This window comes from Neoarius graeffei, chromosome 18 (genome assembly GCF_027579695.1).
Source record: "Neoarius graeffei isolate fNeoGra1 chromosome 18, fNeoGra1.pri, whole genome shotgun sequence".
Taxonomy (NCBI): Eukaryota; Metazoa; Chordata; class Actinopteri; order Siluriformes; family Ariidae; genus Neoarius; species Neoarius graeffei.
This window is the reverse complement of record NC_083586.1, coordinates 14,175,576-14,198,660: the sequence shown is the minus strand read 5'-3', so window position 1 is coordinate 14,198,660 and position 23,085 is coordinate 14,175,576. Positions and strand designations below refer to the sequence as shown.

Here is a 23,085-nt window from a genome sequence, read left to right as displayed (position 1 = left end):
AAAAGACTGGGAGATGAAGGTCGACCTTGGAAAGAAGCTGGTGTTCCCACCAATAGTAGGAACAACACTCTGACCAGATGTTTTGCTTTTGTCAGAGAACACAAAGAAGTTGCTCATTATAGATTTAACAGTACCATGGGAGACCCAATGCCAAGAGGCCCAGGAGAGGAAGCTGGTGAAGTATACCGTAACAAATTAGTAGAAGACTGCAGACATCAAGGCTGGCAATCATGGAACTTCCCTATCGAGGTAGGAGCATGTGGATTTCCAGCGGTGTCATGCTGGAAGATGTTAGCAGCCCTAGGAGTGCAAGGAGGAAATAGGAAAAGAGCCATGAATGCCATTGCTCAGGCAGCAGAGAGAGCGTCCAGTTGGCTTTGGCTGCAAAGGAATGATAGTAGCTGGAAGCCTGATCAACTTCTGCTGTCCCACCATCCTGAGGATGTTCCAAGTTAAGGGATGAAACATCTGCAGGCGGATGGACTCTGCTGATGACCAAGAAGAAGAAACCTTTATTTGTCACATGCACACTTCAAGCACAGTGAAATTCATCCTCTGCATTTAACCCATCTGAAGCAGTGAATGCGTGCGCGCGCACACACCCAGAGCAGTGGGCAGCCACACTAGAGCGCCTGGGGAGCAGTTAGGGGTTAAGTACCTTGCTCAAGGGCACTTCAGCCCAAGGCCACCCCACGTTAACCTAACTGCATGTCTTTGGACTGTGGGGGGAAATCCAAGCACCCGGAGAAAACCCACCCAGACACTGGGAGAACATGCAAACTCCACACAGAAAGGCCCTCGCCGGCCGCTAAGTTCAAACCCAGAACCTTCTTGCTGTGAGGCGACCATGCTAACCACTACACCACCGTGCTACACCACCGTGCTACACCACTTGACGGCCTAGCAGCAGTATCATCTAAGCTGTTGGTAATTACTTCCATTGAATTGTACAGATTATAGGTCATGTTAAAGGTGGGAAAAGTTTTGAAATTATTTATCATGGTCTCAGGTTTTTCTGATGTAAAAAAAAATATTTTATCAGGGTGTGTACACTTTTTTTTATATCCACTGTGTGTGTGTGTGCATGCACACGTGTGTGCATACACTTACAAAATCTTTGCATATGGTGTCTACAAAGCATAAGAAATATATAGAAAATTACATGTTTCCAATTTCAGACACAAGAAAGCGCTTCATAAAATAAAATATACCCAATTAATGTGTGGGTGGCACAGTGGTGTAGTGGTTAGCACTGTCACCTCACAGCAAGGTTCTGGGTTTGAGCCCAGTGGCCGACAGGGCCTTTCTGTGTGGAGTTTGCATGTTCTCTCTGTATCTGTATGGGTTCCCTCTGGGTGCTCCGGTTTCCCCCACAGTCCAAGGACATGCAGCTTAGGCTAATTGGTGGCTCTAAATTGACCGTATGTGTGAATGTGAATGGTTGTTTGTCTCTTTGTGTCAGCCCTGTGATGATCTGTCAACTTGTCCAGGTTGTACCCTGCCTCTCGCCCATAGTCAGCTGGGATAGGCTCCAGCTTGCCCACAACCCTGCACAGGATAAGTGGCTACATATAATGGATGGATGGAAGTATGAAAAAAAAAATTCTGTTTGATTATTAGATAGGTTTGTTCAGTCAGTGTGTAGTTTCACACTGTGAGGCGTAACATGGAAATATAGAAATGTCAGGTGATGTATCCATACTGTTTTCTCACAGAAAAGCAATGTTTACCTTTTTGCATACTTTTGCTGTTTCGAGTGGCCCTCGAAGCTGATTTATTCACAGCTGACACTGGCATTTGTGCTGTTTCCGAAACTCATCTGAAAAAGTTGTACCAGATTCCGTTGTTAGTATATCAAACTATACCCTTTACAGGAGAGAGCAGAACCAGTTTGACAATGACAAGTGAGAAAAGGAAGGGATAGCAATGTATGCTAGAAACGACATCAATGTTAAGCGTGTGTTCGACTCACAGAGCTCGGATCATATCAGTTTGAAAATAGGATTACCATCAGGTCATCATATGTTGATGTGTGGAATTTATCATCCTCCCAAACCAAGATATTCAGAAGACGATTTAATAGAATATGTGACTGATTGTATGGATGTGTTCCTTGAACACCACCCTGATGGATTAGTGGTATGTGGCAGAGACCTCAATTGACTTAATCTACAAAAATGATCAACTTTGTCAGGTTTAAAGGTCCTGGTTGATTTTCCAACTCGAGGCAATTCAGTTTTAAATAACTGTTTACCAAACAATGAAGGCCTTTTCTGTAAGTGCTACCCTTTTGTTGCACAAATGAAAACAGATAATAAAGGCTTCATTTTACCTGCTGGTTTAAAATTAAAACCCTTAAGACTGATGCCATGTACACACGTAGCCGGGTATTTTTAAAACCGAACATCCCCCCCCCGTTTATAAAAATGTTTTATCCACACCACCTCGTCTTCGAAAAAAATCCCTTCCACACATAACCGAACATCTGCGTTTTCAATCACATTCATAAGCATTCCAAACCTGTAGATGGCATTATTTCCCCAAATCCTACCCCCTAATCACATCGCCTGTGCTCTTGGAGCAGTAGTTGGGCTTCTAAAATTAAATATGTAAATAGCACCTGCACAATAATTAACACTTTCAAGGCACTACTCTGATCCATTACTCTTTAGCTAGCCGCACACTACGCCGATTTTCAGCGTACCGAGCCAACTGAAGTTGCGAGTCAGGCGTAAAGACTAGTTTTCGATGGTACCGACTCATCTCACAGCCGATTCGAAAAACTAATCGGGAGCCAGACTGATCGGCGAGAGTCGCTAGCAATAGCCAATCATATCTTTCGCATATAACACGTGACCTCATTAAACACAATTTCTAGCGCGAGAAATACGTGTTGGTAGCACCTAATGCAGGTATATACTGTAATTCCATAGGCTGAAGCTTTATCCATAGACACAGTGGGCTGGAAAGCCACTCTGCTCAAGTTGTGTGGCTGAATTCCAAATCGCTTTAAGTCCCCTATATAAGTGCACTATTTAAGGTTGGGAATAATAGCTCATGCAGCCTAGATAGTGCGCTACATATTCCGTGTTGTGTCATTTGTAATTCAGCCTGTAGCATCTTCAAGTGTTGGATTTAACAGTAACTATATCCAATAGCCAATCACAAAGCTATTAAGTTGTCACGTGTCGCCTCAATCGCGACTGCACTCGTCAACAGTCGGGGGATATGTGCGTGCCCTGTCGGGAGTCGGCTCTGAAATGGGTCGGTTCGGTACCGCGTGGATCGCCGTGGTGTGCGGCTAGCTTAAGTCCATGCTTAATCTGGCTTCTGCAGTAAACAAAGGTCGCACGTTTGACGTCAGGGCAGATTTGTTGTCATTTTTTTGGCGCAAATTGTGACGTTCTAAAACGCAAACCTCCGGTTATCTCTGTCTACACGAAAAGGCATACACGGAGTTTTCAAAAATCTTCACTTTGCCCGGAGTTTTTTTAAATATTCGTTTTTGATGTGTTTTCATGTGGATGACAGGCCAAAACGTAGAAAAATATCTTCAATTTAGCAGATACCCGGCTACGTGTGGACGGGGTCTGAAATATACGATGTGTGATTAAAGGGAACACTGTAAAATTACATTCCATCGGAACCTTCTTGAACAAATCTGGCATCATGCTGTCCGTAGTACTGATTTGGAAACTGTGGTGGACTTTCTGCATTCGACCATCAAATGTTTAATGGAGTAATGTTTTCCCAGTAAAACTGTGCAGATGTCTTCGAGAGATCCCCTATGGATGAGTCCTTTGGTGAAATTGTTTTAAAGAAAAAAGCTAGATCACAAATGAAGAAACGTGAATGATTTGTCAGGGAAGACTGGATGAATTATTGCTGAGAATCACTGAGCTTTGGCATGTGGGAAGCTTGGCTCATGGGTCTGGTGCAGAAGAACCAATCTACTGATGCTAAGGAAAGATGAGAAAAACTCCAATCTAGATCAGGAATTTAAATGTGGTTTGAACGAATACTTTGGAGAACTTTGTTTTGATCAAGACTACGTCGAGCCCACACTGGCAGAGATTAATGATAAACCAAACATGTTTTAGAAAAGAAGAGAAAAACACATCCACTTTCAGAGCCACTTCACAGTAATGAGTAACAAGGACCTTGATAGAAATGGAGTGGAGTGAAAAGTACAATATTTGGCTTTCAAATGTAGTGAAGTTAAAGTCATACAGTGGTGCTTGAAAGTTTGTGAACCCTTTAGAATTTTCTATATTTCTGCATAAATATGACTTAAAACATCCTCAGATTTTCACACAAGTCCTAAAAGTAGATAAAGAGAACCCACTTAAACAAATGAGACAAAAAATATTATACTTGGTCATTTATTTATTGAGGACAATGATCCAATATTACATGTGTCAGTGGCAAAAGTATGTGAAACTCGAGGATTAGCAGTTAATTTGAAGGTGAAATTAGAGTCAGGTGTTTTCATTCAATGGGATGACAATCAGGTGTGAGTGGGCACCCTGTTTTATTTAAAGAATGGATCTATCAAAGTCTGATCTTCACAACATGTTTGTGGAAGTGTATCATGGCATGAACAAAGAAGATTTCTGAGGACCTCAGAAAAAGCACTATTGATGCTCATCAGGCTGGAAAAGGTTACAAAACCATCTCTAAAGAGTTTGGACTCCACCAATCCACAGTCAGACAGATTGTGTACAAATGGAGGAAATGAAAGACCATTGTTACCCTCCCCAGGAGTGGTCGATCAACAAAGATCACTCCAAAAGCAAGGTGCGTAATAGTCTGTGAGGTCACAAAGGACCCCAGGGTAACTTAAGTTGCCAGGTCATCGCATGTATTCATATATAAATGTATATGAGTACATTTAATTATAAATACCTTTGGAGTTGCATGTCAAGTCAAGTTTATTTCTATAGCACTTTTAACAATAAACATTGTCGCAAAGCAGCTTTACAGAATTTGAACGACTTAAAATATGAGCTAATTTTATCCGTAATCTATCCCCAACGAGCACGCCTGTGGTGACGATGGCAAGGAAAAACTCCCTCAGATGACATGAGGAAGAAACCTTGAGAGGAACCAGACTTAAAAGGGAACCCATCCCCATCCGAGCAACAACAGACAACATGACTATAACAATAACAGTCCTAACAAAGTCAGCTTTGTTGATGCTATAAACCCCCCACCGATGGAAACCCAAGCGCAAAAACGTTCACGACAACCGCAGTCCCAAAGTCAGCAAGTCAACTGCAGTCCCCAGCCACAAAAGCACCACTGCAAGAGTCCAGAGCATCCTCCAGGCGCGACCCCCAACTGTCCACATGGGACCGCCCTCCACAGGAGCAATGCGATGAGACTCCAACCAAACACAGGGCACCAGGATGGATCAGGCAGGTCTGAGGAGCAGAAGAGGTCAGCATCTCGATCCCAGGACAAACATGTAACTCAGAGGGACAGATTTGGGGGTGGGTGGGGAAGAGAGAGAAAACACAGGTTGTTCATACCGAACAACCTGTGTTTTCTCTCTCTTCCCTGCCCCCGCCCAATGTCACCTGAATAAGTAGGAACAGTATACATATTGCACTGAGTACAAGTAGGGGCTCCGGCAACTAACTATGACAGTATAACTAAAAGGGGAGAGCCAGAAGGTAACACAGGCATGAGAGAGCCCCGGGACATAAAGCAGCCAGCCACTACACAGTCAACAAACTCGAGTGAGCAAGCGAGTGGGGACTGACAGCATCCATACATCCCAGTTTACCAAAACACTCTGTCGGAGGACCCTCCAGATCTACACCTTTACCTCATAAACACCATTAACAAAAAGCTTGACTAAACAGATATGTTTTCAGCCTAGACTTAAACACTGAGACTGTGTCTGATTCCTGGACACTACTTGGAAGGCTGTTCCATAACTGTGGGGCTTTGGAAGAAAAGGCTCTGCCCCCTGATGTAGCCTTCACTATACGAGGTACCAGCAGATAGCCTGCACCTTTTGATCTAAGTAGGCGTGGCGGGTCATAGAGGAGCAGAAGTTCACTCAGGTACTGTGGTGTGAGACCATTCAATGCTTTAAAGGTCAATAAGAGTACTTTATAATCAATACGAAATTTGATTGGGAGCCAATGCAGTGTGGATAAGACAGGGGCGATGTGGTCATATTTTCTAGTTCTAGTAAGGACTCTTGCTGCTGCATTTTGAACTAACTGGAGCTTGTTTATGCACTTATTGGAACATCCAGACAGCAAGGCATTACAATAATCCAACCTGGAGGTAATGAAAGCATGTGAGGACTTTAGTATTAGGTGGACCCTCAAAGATGCCAATCTTGTCCTGGATTTCATGTAGACAAAGCCGGAAGAACTCCTTGACTAAGAACTTCCTTGGTGGTCTAATAACTTGCATGTTCTTGCACAGGGCATGATTTAAATGTGTAAAAAATAGAGACAATCATGTAGTATCAATCTAATAATCATTCTCAGGAAAAACTTTAAATAAGACCCATTGTTATGAAAGCTAGACCATGAAAATACTGTTTGAAAAGAGACAAAAAAAAAGTACAAAAGATGAACCTGTAGGATGTGCTGGATGAATTATTGCCAGATGCACTGGGTTGGGTGGAACCATGGGACATAGCAGAGAAGCAATGTGTGTCATCTCCAGCATTGACACAGCAACCAGCTCACAAGCTATGGGTGTTGCCACTGGAGATGGCAGAAGTTCCACTGGACAAACTGATTTTATCACCAGTAGTGATAACAGCAGCATTAGTGGACATGGTGAGGGTGTGAGCTGAGAAGCTGAGCTGGCATCTGTGCAAATACCTTGGATGGCAATGTACAAAGTAACATCACCACTGGTGACAGGAGTATTACTAGAGAGGGACTGGCCCTCTATAGTGGAGATGGCTGAGACAACTTCTTTCAAAATGTCAGGGACACTTCCAATGACTAAGAACATGGTAAAGTAGTAGCTTATCATTTAACTGTTGAGTGACACTTAAATTATATGCGAATTAACATCAGTTAGAATTTTTTAAAAACTCATTTGTATTTTTTCTGCACAAAATATTACTTAAAAAAAACAGAACCAGTATCATTCAAGTTTCTTTGTACTGTAGAGGCATGGAGATAAAATTACTGAGCACATTTGTTGGTGTCTAATATTTCTGCGAAATCACAGCTGTTTGTATGGCTACTGTATTCATCAGAACATGACTGTTGAAGTTGATAAACACAACAAATTGTGGATCCACTGTACTACACTGACAACAATTGGTATTAGATCAGAGTAAACTACAAGTAACAGTGTTTAAACGCATAGTATTGCAATTGTCACTGCCAGACATTTCGTGAAATCTTCATGACTTACAGATTTTTTTTTTGTCCTCAGTTAAAATGACCTTGTCAGGCCTGACATAAATGGACTTCTGATGGAACAGTTTTTTTCACAAGGTCTCCACTCAACGTCTGTTTGGAGGTAAGGGATGGCTCAGCTAATTTGTTGTGGCATGGCAGCAAGATTTGTAGCCTGAGAGAATGAATAACACATTGTATATGAAACTTCTGTTAAAGTAAAAGGACTGCACTACAGTACATGGAAAGGTTTTAGTTTCAGTACATCATGTGTGTGCACTAGAGGTCTGCGCGGGTCGGATTTTTCAGTCCCGCCCGCGCCCGCATTGTGCAGTCCCACTCCCGCCCGCGCCCGCAAAGAATTATGATTTTCAGTCCCGCTCCCGCCCGCGCCTGCCATATTTTGTCCCGCTCCCGCCCGCAAATCCCGCATGATGCAGACGTTCGCGTTATTTCTCAGGAAAGTTCTTGTCTTGACACAGCGTGATGGTGCCCCGCCCCCTACTTTGAGTGGATTTGAGCATAAATATCTACAGCTCACGTTCACGTTTGTTATTATTTACCTTGTTTCTGAATTCAGCATGTAGTGTCTCTAATAATAATAATTAGTGCTGTCAAGCGATTAAAATATTTAATAGCAAATCGCACATTTTTGTCACATGAGAAACCACTGTAGTTCTCTGATCAGCATAAAAAAGTGAATGGGCTTGCTTTGTACCAATGTTTTTTTTTTTTTTATTGCAAAGCAGAGCTAGCAAGAGAACCATGAGTGAACAACTCTAATCAGAGAGACAGGTTACACAGTGACGGTAGGCTTGACTCAATGCTATCCCAGAAATCCTTCCTGTAATATGCAAATTTGGCTGCCTCCGATTGGACAGCCAAATTTGCATATTACAGGAAGGATTTCTGGGATAGCATTGAGTCAAGCCTACCGTCACTGTGTAACCTGTCTCTCTGATTAGAGTTGTAGACTAACTCAAGCAGTAAATCACTTCACTCATGGTTCTCTTGCTAGCTGGGTGTTAATGGCAAGTCATTAGAGTCATCAAAGGATTTCCTCACGCAATCTGACTCTCTCTGCAAATTTAGGCATCTTAAAATGTTTTTATTAATGCCAAATAAAATATTCAGCACAAATTATATGTGATAGACATAAATTAATAATTTATAAATTTTATTTTAAACACGTTTTTAGTTAGCGGGACTGCAGCTTATCATCGCTCCCGCCCGCGCCGCATATGTGCACTTCTGGTCCCGCTCGCGCCCGCAATGAGCTTTCAAAATTTGTTCCGCGCTGCACTGCTTTGCGGCGGGTCCCGCGGGACTCCCGCGGGAGTGCAGGGCTCAAGTGTGCACACAAAAATTTACATTCCGTCAGTTTTTCAGTTAGTTAAACTAACTCCATTTAGTTGAATATAAATTTAAAAGGACTAGTCATGAGATATTTACAACCATTATGTCCTCTCAAGACTACTCATCACTCAGCTCTGTCCTCCCTCTCTTCTGCCAGCCTAGTTTTACTATTGGTCGTTCTTCTTCAGACAAAGACATCTCAATGCTGTCTCAGCCCGCCCAGACATCTCCAGGTGGGCTGAGACAGCATCTAGATGGCTTTGTCTGAAGAGGAACGACCAGTGGCACAACCAGGCTGGCAGAAGAGAGGGAGGACAGAGCTGAGTGATGAGTAGGCGAAAGGGAATTTCAAAAATATTTCAATTCAAAATAAACACTCAAAATTAACCTTTCATAGTATATCATGTTGTTTTTGCAAAAACACAAAGCACACACAACCAGGTAAATGTGACAAAACAGATCAAACGCTTACCTGCATCTCTCCACAATTGGATGGAAGGCTGCTGTTATTTCCTGCATTACTCTGTTGGAGTCCCAATCACAGCCAAATTCCAAGGCAGATTTTATGTGTCCATTTTCAAAAAGCCAAGCTTTCTTGGCACGTCTTGGCACATGCGCAGATGTATGGTCTGGCAGGAGAATGACCTGTTTGATGAAAGTCTGAGCCACAGGACGTGAACAGTTTAACTGTGCCTGAAACCTGAGTAACATTCAAGAAAATCAAACTATATTCACTTACATTAAATATTCATGCATGTGCTGTATATTTATTTATCTTTTCTGTTTACAAACAGCCACCTGTGGAAACTGAATTTATTTTTTGAACTATTTATTTATTTATTTATTTATTTATTTATTTTTGTGGTTAACAGTCAACATTTGCCTTACCATGGTATACTATTACTGTGTTAGAGTACATCATGATTTACTGCAATGTTATTAAAAAAAAATTTTTTTAAAGTTCACAGTTCCAGGATTAACCTGATGCACTTTGAGCACCGATCAGCTGAACTGAAAGTGTGCAGTGGATGTGCTGGTTGCTGTGCGCACCGCTACAGTCAGCGTGTGTGTGTGTGTGAGAGAGAGAGAGAGAAAGTGAGAGAGACAAAAGAGTGGGGAAGGGGTGGTGGGTTATTACACACAATGTGTCTGTAAGTTATTAATAACTTACTGAGAACACTGCTTTGATGATTAACCCAAACCCCGGATATTTTCTGGGTAGACCCGGACATCATAACATGGAGTCTATGGGACTCAAAATTTTAAATAATCTACATAGCCTATTAAACATGATAACTGTTGTGTCTTTGCCAGTATAGTCTTCACAATCAGCCACAGTAATATCTCTCTGATATTTCTGGGTTTGCTGGGATGAGTTCATGACAATTAATTCATACCCGCAGTCGAAATGCATCTAATTTTACCTCTTGGGTCTTGGGCCCTTTCGAGTGAATGGGTGAAGATTATAGATCAGGGCTGTTGAGGAGGGCTCCTGTGAGGTGGGAGGCATGTTTCTCTCTGGAGTAAGAACTGGCTGGCCTGTGAGGTTCACTGCACTCTGTCTCCCGCAATGAAACAATGAAAACATTTCTTCATCGGTAGAACGGTATTGAGCACGCTTACCAGTATCATTTTGGCCCGTGCATGCACTGGCCAAGGTGTTGATGTCTTCATTATTTAGTATTGCAGCACCTAAATCTCTTGCTGACTCACTCATACTGCCTTCTTGCAGCAACATCCATAAGAAATGCGGTAGGCTGCGCATCATAAAATCAAGATGGTGCAAGTTCCTTGACAACGTCAGATTCAATTTCATTCCACATATTCAGACTTAACTTCATATACATCACGTTTCCTTTTTATATATTTATAAATATATTTGAATAAAAACTGAAACTGAATAAAACATTTATTGCTCAAGTTTTGTTTTTATGGATTTCAGAACTCCAAAACTGTATCATTTGTACATGGAAATTCTCATCTCTTATTCCAGAAAATGTGTGTGTGTGGGGGGACTACTGTTAAAAACTTAGTAGTCTGCTTCATCTGGTGACCTACCTTGAGTGCTAGTTACCTGAGAACTCAAATGTATTGGGGTGCCCAAACTTTCGCATGGTGTTCCTTTTCTTTTTTCACTCTCCAATTGTACAAAACAAAAATAATACGCAAATCTTGCAGAAAATGCTGAAAAGAAATGTGTCGTCTTTACCTTTATGCCTTTTGGTGATCAGTTCATCTTCTGCCCACTTAACTATTCACAGTAACAGACATTTTCAGAAAGGGCACCCAAACTTTTTCATGCCACTGTATATACACACAAAATCCTTGCATATGGTGTCTACAAAGCATAAGAAATATATAGAAAATTACGTTTCCAATTTCAGACACAAGAAAGCGCTTCATCAAAGACAATATAATATACCCAGTTAATGTGTGGCTGGCACAGTGGTTAGCACTGCCACCTCACAGCAAGAAGGTGCTGGGTTCAAGCCCAGTGGCTGACAAGGGCCTTTCTGTGTGGAGTTTGCATGTTCTCTCCATATCTGCATGAGTTTCCTCCGAGTGCTCCGTTTTCCCCCCACAGTCCAAGGACATGCAGGTTAGGTTAATTGGTGGATCTAAATTAACTGTAGGTGTGACTGTCAGCCCTGTGATGATCTGGTGACTTGTCCAGGGTGTACCCCACCTCTTGCCCATAGTCAGATGGGATAGGCACCAGCTTGCCCATGACCCTGCACAGGATAAGTGGTTACAGATAGTGGATGGATGGATGATTAATTGTGCAATTTTTAAATTTGACAATTTTGTGTGCTTATTCACTATATTTTTATCTGCATTTGTGCAAAAATTCAAGTAGTTGCCACCAAGTGGTGACAGAATCAAAAACTAATCTCTTTCTGCTGATCGCATTGTGGTCTATTCACCTACATGTAAAGCTTTGCAATATAAGCTCTTATATTACTGTTATCTACACTATATCGGCTATACATATCATGGATGTATAAATTAATTGTTCAGACTGCTGGAGTTTGATTGTCGATCGCAACACTGTTGACTACAGGAGTGATTTATTTCCAGACTGCATTTTTCTGACTTTCTATGATGCTACTTTTCAGGCTGCCAAATAGAAATGGAGGGGGTTAGACCAAAAAAATTTTTCTACCCCCTCCAAAATATGGAGATGATCTATCCAAGTATGGAAATACCAATATTTGGCCAACTGAAAAATGCTAACCCCCCTGTGCATACCCTCTGAAGTTAATAACCCCTCCAAATAGTCAAAAACTGCCTTTCACTAATATAAGCATTCCTTAATGGAAATAACTCTTAAATATAACATCAAAAAATCACAGTACTAACATTTATTTCTCACAAAAAGAGTTGTTAGAAACCCTCATTTTGTCTCTGTTTATGGGTTTGAATCAGAGTAACAAATTCTCCATAAAGTTTCAAGATATGCTTCTTTATATGTCTGGTGTGGATGGTGTACAAGTTACAAAATAACCAGTGCTCTTGAACAAGTTCTGCCAGCAACTGAGCAGCAGCATCCCTGGATCTCTGTGCTTGACCAGCACGCTTCGGCCGCAGCAGATAGAGCATATTCTGAATGATGTCCTTCCCTGTTGGAAGCATCCCAGAAGGGAACTCAGCCTGCTCTATGTACTCTACTACACCTAGTATCTTCTTAGCTTTTGACCGTGTTGCAACAGAAGCCATTATTTACCTGCAAGAATACAAATAATGACTATTTAATACATTGGGAGATATAATTCAGATATGAATCATTTGTGCATACTGGTTCTTAAAACTAAATTAGTAATCTTAAGTAATGATCCTCTGTGCTTAAAAATAGTTCATATTTGAGGTGTTACTGAAGAGTGTGACATTCATCAATAACTTTAAAACTTGCTGAAAAAGAGCAGAATTACCATAATTTACTTGAATGTAAGGCTACTTACCACTAAGCTTATTACCTTAAAATAATGATCATCTGCACTGAAAATGTTGTAGTCGTACCTAGTGACATACCTGAAGAGGTTCGCATTCATCGATAACTTTAAAACACATAAAAAAAAGCAGCATTCTAATATCAAACAGCACTGTAATGTATTTTGTCATATTGTAAGAATGGAAACTTTCAGAGGGTATGTACAGGGGGGTTAGCAAGGATCAATTTAATAAAATTTGACATTTTCCCCACATAGATGGACCATCTCCATATTTCTAGGGGGGTAAAATATGGAAAAGTCAAAATTCTTAAAACAACAACCCCCCCAATAGAAATAATTCACTCAAATGGGTTTGTGATGTTAGAGTTTCTATTTTGAGGGTGAGAGAAGTTTCTCTTCTTGGCTGTATTACATCTCTCCATATCATAAATTCTTGCGTCATGGCATCTAAACCAAGAATATTTTCAGATATTTTATAAAATTTTATCAACCTGAGGTTTGAGACTGGGATTAAGGTTCACATTAAAAGCAGGACAATGACCCTAAACATACTGCTAAAGCTACACTGGAGTGGTTTAAAGGGAAACATTTAAATGTCTTGGAATGGCCTCGTCAAAGCCCAGACCTCAATCCAATTGACAATCTTTGGCATGACTTGAAGATTGCTGAACACCAACGCAACCCAATTAACTTGAAGGAGTTGGAGCAGTTTTGCCTTGAGGAATGGGCAAAAATCCCAGTGGCTCGATGTGCTAAGCTAATAGAGACACACCCCAAGAGATTTGCAGCTGTAATTGCAGCAAAAGGTAGCTCTACAAAGCATTGACTTTGGGGGGTGAATACCTATGCATACTCCAGATTTGGTTTTTTTTCATCTTAATTATTGTTTGTGTCACAACAAAACAATAATTTTCACCTTTAAAGTGGTAGGCATGTTGTGTAAATCAAATGGTACTAACCTCCCAAAAGTCCATTTTAATTCCAGCTTATACTACAACAAAACAGGACAAACACCAAGGGGGATGAATACTTTTGCAAGACACTGTATGTACTTTTATCTGATGAAATAAAGACAGTTGATAGTTGACTATTAAGATCTTTACATGTTACTAAACTCTAAAGTGAATATTGTACTTCAGTAGTTTTAGTGTCCTTCTACTCAAGTGAATACACAGTGAACCATTTGACTGTACTGTCAGTCACATAGATTCAATCAAGTTGATTCTTTCTTTGCATCATTTCCACAGTGTGGCCTCGAGAAGGAGCAGCTTATGTCTGAAGATTCGGTCAGCCATGCAGCAGACGATGCAACAGAGAAGGTAAATGTTGATGTTAAAGGATTTTAGGACTGGAGGAATAATTTTTTGAGGCAACTGGATGAGTCTGACATCAAAGTGCATATCACAGGTAAATTCAGGAGCAAGATGAATGTAATTCTCCTATTTTATATTAAACTTTGGTTAAATATGTGTCATATTTTGCATTTTGTGCAATTTTTTTACCTTGCACAATGCCAGAAAAATTCAGTTGAAATCAAGCCATTTGAGGCGAATTGGTCCGCCTCTGAAAAAACTTGGCATTTGGATTTCCCGGCAAACATTGATTTTCGTGACGTCGCGTGCAGGATGTCAGCGCTGGTTTGTTTATGAGAAAATGACCTGGTGGTTTTCTACAAATTTCTTCAATGTTATCACATAATTATTAAAATGGTTAACAGATGTATTGTAGGAGGGTATAGCAACACCAATCTTGATGGGATTAGTACTCATCGTTTTCCAAAAGACCGGACAATGAGAGAGAAATGGGAACACTTCATGCGAGGCACCTGGAAGCAGAGCCAAGAAAAAGACCAAGAAAATTGGCAATTCACAAGTTGACTGTTGCCAGGGTAAGAAATAATTCTGACATCTCATTATACTCTTCATCCAAAGGTGCTTCATCCAAATACTCTTCATTCAAACATTGCACTCAGGTGACAATTCCATATTTCAATGCAAAATCACTAGCTGCTAAACTTGGTCTACACAGGCTGTCCACTGAAACCGTGCAAGCTCTTGCAGCCTGCTGGCGGTTCCGCAGGTAACGTCACGAATTTGGCTCCAGACTCCCTTGGGATTTTTCCAGACGTGTTTTGTTATTTTATGTTGGTTTTTTTGTTTGTTTGTTTTTTGCTGTAGACAGATGGCCTTGTGCAAAACTACCTTTCTGGATGAGTGTGTAAAGGGACATACTTTCATATTAAAAAAAAAATGAAATTGGTCCAGGATATGCACTTTTGTGTCCTGTGGAATCAGTCGTGTTAAAGTGGCACAAACTGAGGACAGTGTTTGAAAAATAGACCATGTCAGACCATTGAACTGAACCTAACAGTGGCTGCACTTGTGTACATTATTATAATGAAGGTTTGTACTATCGATATTGATCATGTTTAAATGCTGTACCGGTAAACTTTAAAGAAAAGAAAAAAAAAGTATTTACTTTGAATAGTCTCCTGTTGCTTTCCTGATGAATGTAAGCTTCACTGGAAATGCTCAAACTTTAACTCGGCCATATGTATATTTTCCTCGACACCTGTTTCGAGTTCATGGGGAAAAAAAACCCGCAATCACTAATCTGTGTCACACCTGCATGCTGTGGCGCGTCACACGTGCATCAGATGGACTCTTGGGCACTCTCTGTTAACGATGCTCACCTGCACAGAATTAAGGCGCAGTCAGCGCCACTATATAAACACTATGTAAACACACGCTCACTGCGAAGTATTGCGTTACGTTTTGGATGCTTTACCGAGCCTTCGTTCTTTGTTTGTATTCCCACTTTCCTGATTTCCTTTTTCCTCAATTTTTGATTCTGCCTGTGATATTCTGTTTGTGCCTTACTTGACCTTTTGCACATTTTCTCGTTTCTGATTCTGCCTGCCAATTTGGACTGTTTGCCTGTTGTTTCTTTTATTAATAAAATGCTTTTGCACTTTCATCTGTCTACCAACCCATCTCTTACAGTCTGTAAACACGCACAGCTCACACACACACACCTGTCATTTATTCAAATTAGTTCCAGCTTTTTTTTTTTGTTGTTACCTTGAATTTCCTGGAGATAATGACTGCATCACTGCCAAAACACAACTCTGACAAGGAGCAGATATGGAGATAATATCTGTTCCCAGGGTAATATGCAAAGGAATAACAAAGAACAGAGCGCTGACAGGAGACTGTCTCCCAAAAAATTTATAAGGATGACATTAAGGCGCATATGAAACTTTTTTTTTTCATTTTTACTTACTGTGCAATAAGCAAATAAAACAATTGTAAGTGAAAAATCCATAAAAACAAAAGAAAGCTTTATTAAAAACTAGTGCGGCGGCTCCAATTCTCGACACCATAACGATCTTTTGGCCATTGCAAAAGTAGAAAAGACTTTCAACCTGGAAATTGTGCATGAATAATTATTCAGACTTCCACTCGAAAAAAAAAGTTGATTCCCGATTACTTAGCGTATCAGATCACGTGACACTGTTCCACAATTATCGGCACCTTTGTCCAGGGGCGATGTCTGGGGTGTGTCTTGTCTCCCCATCTCTCTCCTTAGGGCCCTGACCTCTTGCGCCAGCCTTCCTACTTCCCCCTTCAGCTCCCTGTTTTCCTCCCTCAGCTGGCCAAGGAGAGCGATGACTGTGCTGATGCCCATGTCTGTTAAGTAACACCAAACATTAGGACTTTTATTTCATATTGCTGGTCATTTTTGAACAGTGATTACAGTTGATGACTCACCACGCAGCAACTGATTGTTCCCCTGTTGCAATGGCAGAGGTGTGGCTGAAATATCAGAGTACAATTTAGTTCACTTCAAGGTGCGCCTTAATTTAATTTCTGTTCTAAATTCACAATTTTCATGTTGATTGATTGATTTCCTCTTTGACTTACCATGGAAGCGGTGACGTGGCTGGGGTGAATCTGAAAAATTGTATAGTCAGTTGATCAAAACGCATCTACATAGATATTTGTTTGTTGTTTTGTTTTGTTTTTTTAGTCGTTTATGGCATAAATCAAGGCAATGCATAGTTACCATGGGTTAGTGGCTGGCTGTGAAGGAAAGGGCCTGGCGGGGTTTCTGACGACGGTGAATCTGAAAAATAGTAAGCAGTCAGTTGATCAAAACATATCTTCACTTACTCATTGGTATTTTAATTTCTGGCATAAATAAAGGAAATGCATAGTTACCATGAGTTAATGGCTGGCTGTGAAGAAACAGGCCTGGCTGGGTGTCTGAAGACGGAAATGAAAGCATTATTATTTCAGACAACTTCTAGGTCTTTAGTAGAACAACAACAACAAGTGGTACAGATAGTCACCTTCATTAAGGGAGGAGAATTGCCACTCGCTGTCCAGCTGAGTGGCGTCAATAGATGGTGGCCTCCTCCCCCTACGGCTTGGTCCTGCCTCCTCCTCGCTGTCCTCCTCCAAATACCTTTTGTTTGGTCTTAAAAACAAACCCAGGACCTTACTGACACAGCTCAAAACACAAACGAAACCGTAATTGAACTTATAACTGCAAGTTGTGATTTAAAAAAGAAAACACTTTTACCGTCTTTTCCTTGGCCCCATCTCACCATCATCCGATTGCAGGTCTGCTGTAAGGTAGCCTTCCTCAAGCGATCGGGTCAGGTAACATCTTGCTTTGGCAAAGGTGCCTGAAAGGGAAGGCAGTCTTAATGAAATTGGCTTAATGCAGTATTGAAGTATTGTCATTGGTTTAATGAAGTAGCTATGCAGCTCACCACAGGTTGCCAGCACCCTTATTTTTTGATGGAATCGCCATCCTTGTCCCAGGGGGGTGCAGTTCATGGCGGCCTTCACAGCTTTGTTTCCGCCAAAGGGTGGCCAGTAGCATCCCACTTCTCCGTCAACATCTACCACCCAGCTGGACGACACAACTGCTGCACTCCGGTCTTGGAATTCCACAACTTTCCAAATCTGTGCCATCTATAATAAAAAAAATAAAATAAAAAGTACTCCATGGAAAGGATAGTTAGTGCCTGCCATCCAGCTGGAGCACTCCAACTGTCCAGATTCCTTCTAATGCATAAGTAAAGATGTGTTTCTTTGTGTGTGTGTGTGGTTTTTTTTTTGTGTGTTTTTTTTTTCTTCCCATATAGGTTTACGAATGGTGATGAAGAGGGATTGCCACAAAGCTCTCTCCATCTGGGAACAACACACATTTGCCCTGGACAACCTCAAGCCAGTCAACGTTAAGGCAGCTGTCTATGCCAAATACTCTGTAGCAGCCAATGCTTGTGGAGGGGCAAGGATAGTGGAAATATGACTCCCTCCTCTTGAATTTCATGTAAACCACAAAGACAGAGTCACCATGTTTAATTATGTTTTTCACCATTACGATTTCATTTTTAATCACTAGGCAATCATCGCCCTGCTTTGAAGAAAAACAGAAATCATTGAAATGCACTTTTTTAAATTGCTGGCCAGAACTTAAGTGTTGGGGTAATGGGCCCTCCTGGTGTGGGTGTAACAACTGTGGTTGTGTAGGTGGTGGTGGAAATAAACAAACTGGCTCCTCTGAAAGGCGTTTGACAACCTGTTGTAAAGGTTGAGATGGCTTGCGTAGCATTTTTTTTAGTTTACCCAAATAATTCTCGTAAGGAAAGGATGAGATGTTGTCTAGGGAACCATACTGGCGGTACTCATGTGTCAGATGTATTGTTTGATGTACGCTAAACACAATCTCGTCTTTACCATACACCTCTCCAAAATGCTTTACAAAAGCCATTAACAATTTTTCGGAAAAACAAACCATACTTTCAGAAATGTTTGGTGTGAGTAGCAAAAACATGGCCACAGAAAACAACATGAAGTTTTCATAGAGATCTTGTGGAAGAATGTCCCTCAGAACTAATGGCCCACTGTAAATCATAAATTGGCGCAGCTCTGCCGCTTTCCACCTATCAGTTTCAGCGAGTTCACGGGGTTTCCGTGCAAATTCAGCTGGAGTATAGGGACGAAGCTGTATTAACTTTTCGGAGATGGCTTTAATGGCTCTTGTAGGCTGCCTTGTAGAGTTTTTCCCCCTCATCCAAAAATGTATCAACTTTTTCATAACGCCAAGGCAACATAAATGCATATAATCTATTGGGAAGGCAGACACCATTTTCACCAGACCCATCAGAGGACTTCTGTTGATGTGGTGGTCCTCATCTACCATATTTTCAAACTCCTCGTCTGACCTTAGCCTAACATCAGTCTCAGGATACGTCATTTTTTTCTGCCAAATACCAGTCTGATGGCATTTATCGCATCCGGAGTACCCATTCTGGCATTTAATTTGTTTTACAAATGCTCGAGCAGGAGCATCACAAATGAAGGATGAAATGGCCACCCTCAGCTTTCTACCTCCAAATGTTACCCCATTGCAAAGCAGATCAGAGAGGTCTTTAACAAACTGCGTCAGATAATCAAACACATTGGAGGGTTTTCCAGGGCCACAAAAGATGCCAACTAAAAACGGTGTTCTGGTGTAATCGCAATCAATCAGTGCCAAAATAGGCCAAAACTGAAGCCTGGTGCTTTTGAAAATAGGGAGACCATCGATGTTAAATTGAACTCTTATTGTTTGAATAACATCTGGTAAATGGATGGTGCTTAATTTGGACAAAATTCCCTTTGCCAAGCCAAAATGGAAGTATTCCCCATTACCTACGGTCTGTAATCGTACTGCAGGCTTAGTGCCCAATAAGGTCCTAGCATCCTTGGGCAGTTCAGGGTGGCTTGTTCTCAAAATGGTCAACAGAGCAGTAATGGCAAAGGCACAGAGAATGATGCAGCCCAGTGTTTTAATTTTTGGTGAAGCCCTGACTCTTCAAAAGAGTCACCATCAATATGACTGTCACTGTCACCCTCTGAAGACATGCTACTGCTGTCAGACTCTGCATCACTGCACCCTCCCAACTCAACAGAATCCCCACCATCCTCATCTAAACCCATTGATGATGCAGGCCTGGGTGATGCAATTGAAGGAGAGACTTGAGCAGCAGGATTACCCAGAGCTGACTCAAAATCGGACAGAATCTGCCTTTCTGACATTTCAGTAGCTGTCACAACACGTCTTCTTTTTGACCAATAAGAAGCCATGTTCTCTCCCCTAAAGAAATAAATGTCTGCAGTACCTTTTGAGGGAATGACGGGGTAGTGGTCTTCAGGTTCCATTGAGGTAAACATGGGGGGAACAAAGACAACAACATTTACGTCATTACATTTGAAATAACCTTACACACACACACACACACACACAGTTCAAACAATTGTTTTATAGAAAGTTCTGTTTTAATACCAACAATGTTTTAACAATGTCTGGAGTCATGTTCTAATGGCTGCGACCCATACTGCCCTACAAAGCCAAAAGACCTTAATATCACTTAAGGTCAACATGAGTTATTGCCATTTTTGGAACAGAGGACATCAGTTGTATCATGTGATGAATTATTTCGAGTCATTTCTGTTTTTTTCTGGTAACAATAAGACGTCGTTTTTACCGTAACTTCCAAAAGCAAAGGGAAAACCAAGGCAGAAGCCTGTAATGAGTCTGATGAGTTAAGGTCTTTTGGCTTTGTAGGGCAGTATAGGCCTACAGCGTTACAAAGCCCAGCCCCCTCAAGCCGGGTATAGCTACCAGTTATAACCACGGCCTATATACTCGATTGAAATGCTTTGTTTTCACTCCATCAAGACCACTACTTTGACTAGTTTTCGACTAAACAATGCATCTGCATGTTTATTGTATTAGTTGAGGGAATATAAGCAATTTCGTTCGTGGTACCTCAAACAAAGTGGTCACTACAGAAGCGTTGGTAGCTGGATAATCTTTAAAGTTCATGGCCGCGAGGCGTGACCCATGGCTACACAAAAGAACAGGTCAGCTCAAAACGACATGCGACCTAGGCCTACATGCTCGATTTAAACGCTAAGTTTTCACTCCAACGCTAAGTTTTCACTCCAACAAGACAACTACTTCGACTTGTTTTTCGATTGAATAATGCATCTGCATGTTTATTGTTTCAAATGGACACACACACGCGCGCGCACACGCACACACACACACAGTTCAAACAATTGTTTTATAGAAAGTTCTGTTTTAATACCAACAATGTTTTAACGATGTCTGGAGTCCTGTTCTAATGGCTGCGACCCATAGCGTTACAAAGCCCAACCCCCTCAAGCCGGGTATAGAGCTACCGGTTATAACCACGGCCTATATACTCGATTGAAATGCTTTGTTTTCACTCCATCAAGACAACTACTTTGACTAGTTTTCGACTAAACAATGCATCTGCATGTTTATTGTATTAGTTGAGGGAATATAAGCAATTTCGTTCGTGGTACCTCAAACAAAGTGGTCACTACAGAAGCGTTGGTAGCTGGATAATCTTTAAAGTTCATGGCCGCGAGGCGTGACCCATGGCTACACAAAAGAACAGGTCAGCTCAAAACGACATGCGACCTAGGCCTACATGCTCGATTTAAACGCTAAGTTTTCACTCCAACGCTAAGTTTTCACTCCAACAAGACAAGTACTTCGACTCGTTTTTCGATTGAATAATGCATCTGCATTGTTGTTGTTTCAAATGGATACTAGTTGAGGGAAATTTCTCCAACGCGTGATATGACTGAAGTTCATCATAACTTCTTAAACTGCTTGAAATTGTATTCGAAATTCCCTTTATTAATAGTGACTGAATAATGGTACGTACCAGATGTCCAGGGATGAATGAAAATGTAGCGTGGTCCAGTGTTTTTCTCAATGTTGTTTCAATGGTCCAAGTGTAACAGCAGGCCGATCCACAAGAGAGTCGCGATCCAACCGAGTGGTGTGGGAGTTTCACGTGCACCCAGGTATATAACGAAAATGACGTCATCCAGTAAACAGCAGTGGTAATCGCACTGCATTATGGGACATTATGAATTAAATAATTATAATTATAAATTATAATTATAATTATAAATTAGAATTAATTCATGATCATCTTGGAAATGTTAAGTTATTTGAAAAAAAACTTTCAAAGATAGGTCAAATCCATTGCTGAGTTAAGAAAGTAAACTGGTTTTTGTTCTTTTTTTTATCATTTACTTATCATTATCACTTATACTTATATCATTTACTCGTATCTATGTGTAAGCAGGATAAGACAAACAGTGGCAATTTATATTCTGAACAATTAGTTGCTCATCCTACCAATGTTGAAAACTGGCCGGCAAAAGTGACGATGGTTCAACATCGTATATTCGACCTTCTCTGACGGGCGACAGATCAACCTTTACCCACGGTGATTCAACAGTGATAAATCGACCTTCTCCGACGGCGGAGAAATCGACGTTTCACGGCGCCGTTTCAGCGTTGATTTTCTGACTTACGACGGAAACCGACCATTCTGACCAAGAATCGGCGCTGTTTCAACGTCCCTCTGCTATCTGGGTAGTTTTTGTAGTTTAACAATAAATGTCAATAGGTAACTGACATTGTAACCACATGTAAATCCAGGTCAAAGGTGCTTTTTTTTAAGTTGAGCTTTTAAATTCACATCTAAAAATATAAAATGTCTACTGATATTGTAATATGTGCTAGATTTTTTTTTGTTTTTAATTACTTCATCTGCTTGAAAAATCTGACAAAGGGCGAGGGGGGGGAGTCTTAGTGTTGATTGATTAGCCAATAATAACTGTTGTAACTGAAACTCACCTTTTGTAAAATTTTTTTTTTATTGGTAAATCTGCAAAGGTGTCGAATTGTAGCCGACACACTCTTGCACTCTATTCTATTTTTGCAATTTTAAGAGTCAGATTCACCCAAATTCAAAGCTGGAGGACATAAAGTGAAATCTTGATTAATCCAGTAAAACTGGAAGTATAAATTAATTTAAAGAAATGAAATCAAAAGAAAATGAGTTGGACATGATAAGGGGGACAGAATGAAAATAAGCCATAAGTGATTTTGGCACTGTCGTAAAATTCCCGTGAAATGTTTTGCAGCAATTCTGATGGTCAACGTGAACCATACAAAAGAAAAATACAATGAATGTCCAAATGAAATTAAGATTCCCCACAGATATTTTATTGATAATCTAATTCGATATTAGGATGTAGTTATTTTTACACACACATACTGTAATGTCGAACCCTGCATGTGCATGATGAAATGTCACCATAAATTCACAAAGGGCTCCAGTCACAGAAATAGGAATGAATATGAACTGATAACTGATGAAGAAACAGACAGGAGACTGCTTCAGCAGGATTCACCCAAACCGAGCCTCAATACCACCACTGTACATCAGCATTGTGAGCCTCTTTGTATTTTCCAGGGTGAGGCGTTCCTGCTTATAATCCACAGAT

At 40.9% G+C, this 23,085-nt stretch overlaps 1 protein-coding gene across 1 annotated transcript; it reads right to left on the bottom strand.

Moving 5' to 3' along the window:
• Positions 1-241: 241 nt before the first annotated feature.
• Positions 242-21,489, bottom strand: LOC132865712 (uncharacterized). Its single transcript, XM_060898245.1, has 6 exons — positions 21,447-21,489; positions 19,866-19,892; positions 17,466-17,670; positions 17,273-17,378; positions 17,070-17,167; positions 242-510 (listed from the first exon to the last, which is right to left on the bottom strand). The coding sequence occupies exons 3-6, from the start codon at positions 17,668-17,670 to the stop codon at positions 242-244; spliced, it is 678 nt and encodes a 225-aa protein (XP_060754228.1). The 5' UTR covers positions 19,866-19,892; positions 21,447-21,489.
• Between the last annotated feature and the right edge of the window lie 1,596 nt (positions 21,490-23,085).

Coding starts and splice junctions, on each gene's coding strand:
- LOC132865712 (XM_060898245.1), bottom strand. CDS start 17,670: ATGGCACAGATTTGGAAAGTTGTGGAATTCCAAGACCGGAGTGCAGCA. Junction 17,379..17,465: donor AAGGGTGCTGGCAACCTGTG/GTGAGCTGCATA, acceptor CTTCCCTTTCAG/GCACCTTTGCCAAAGCAAGA. Junction 17,168..17,272: donor ATGGGGCCAAGGAAAAGACG/GTAAAAGTGTTT, acceptor TTTGTTTTTAAG/ACCAAACAAAAGGTATTTGG.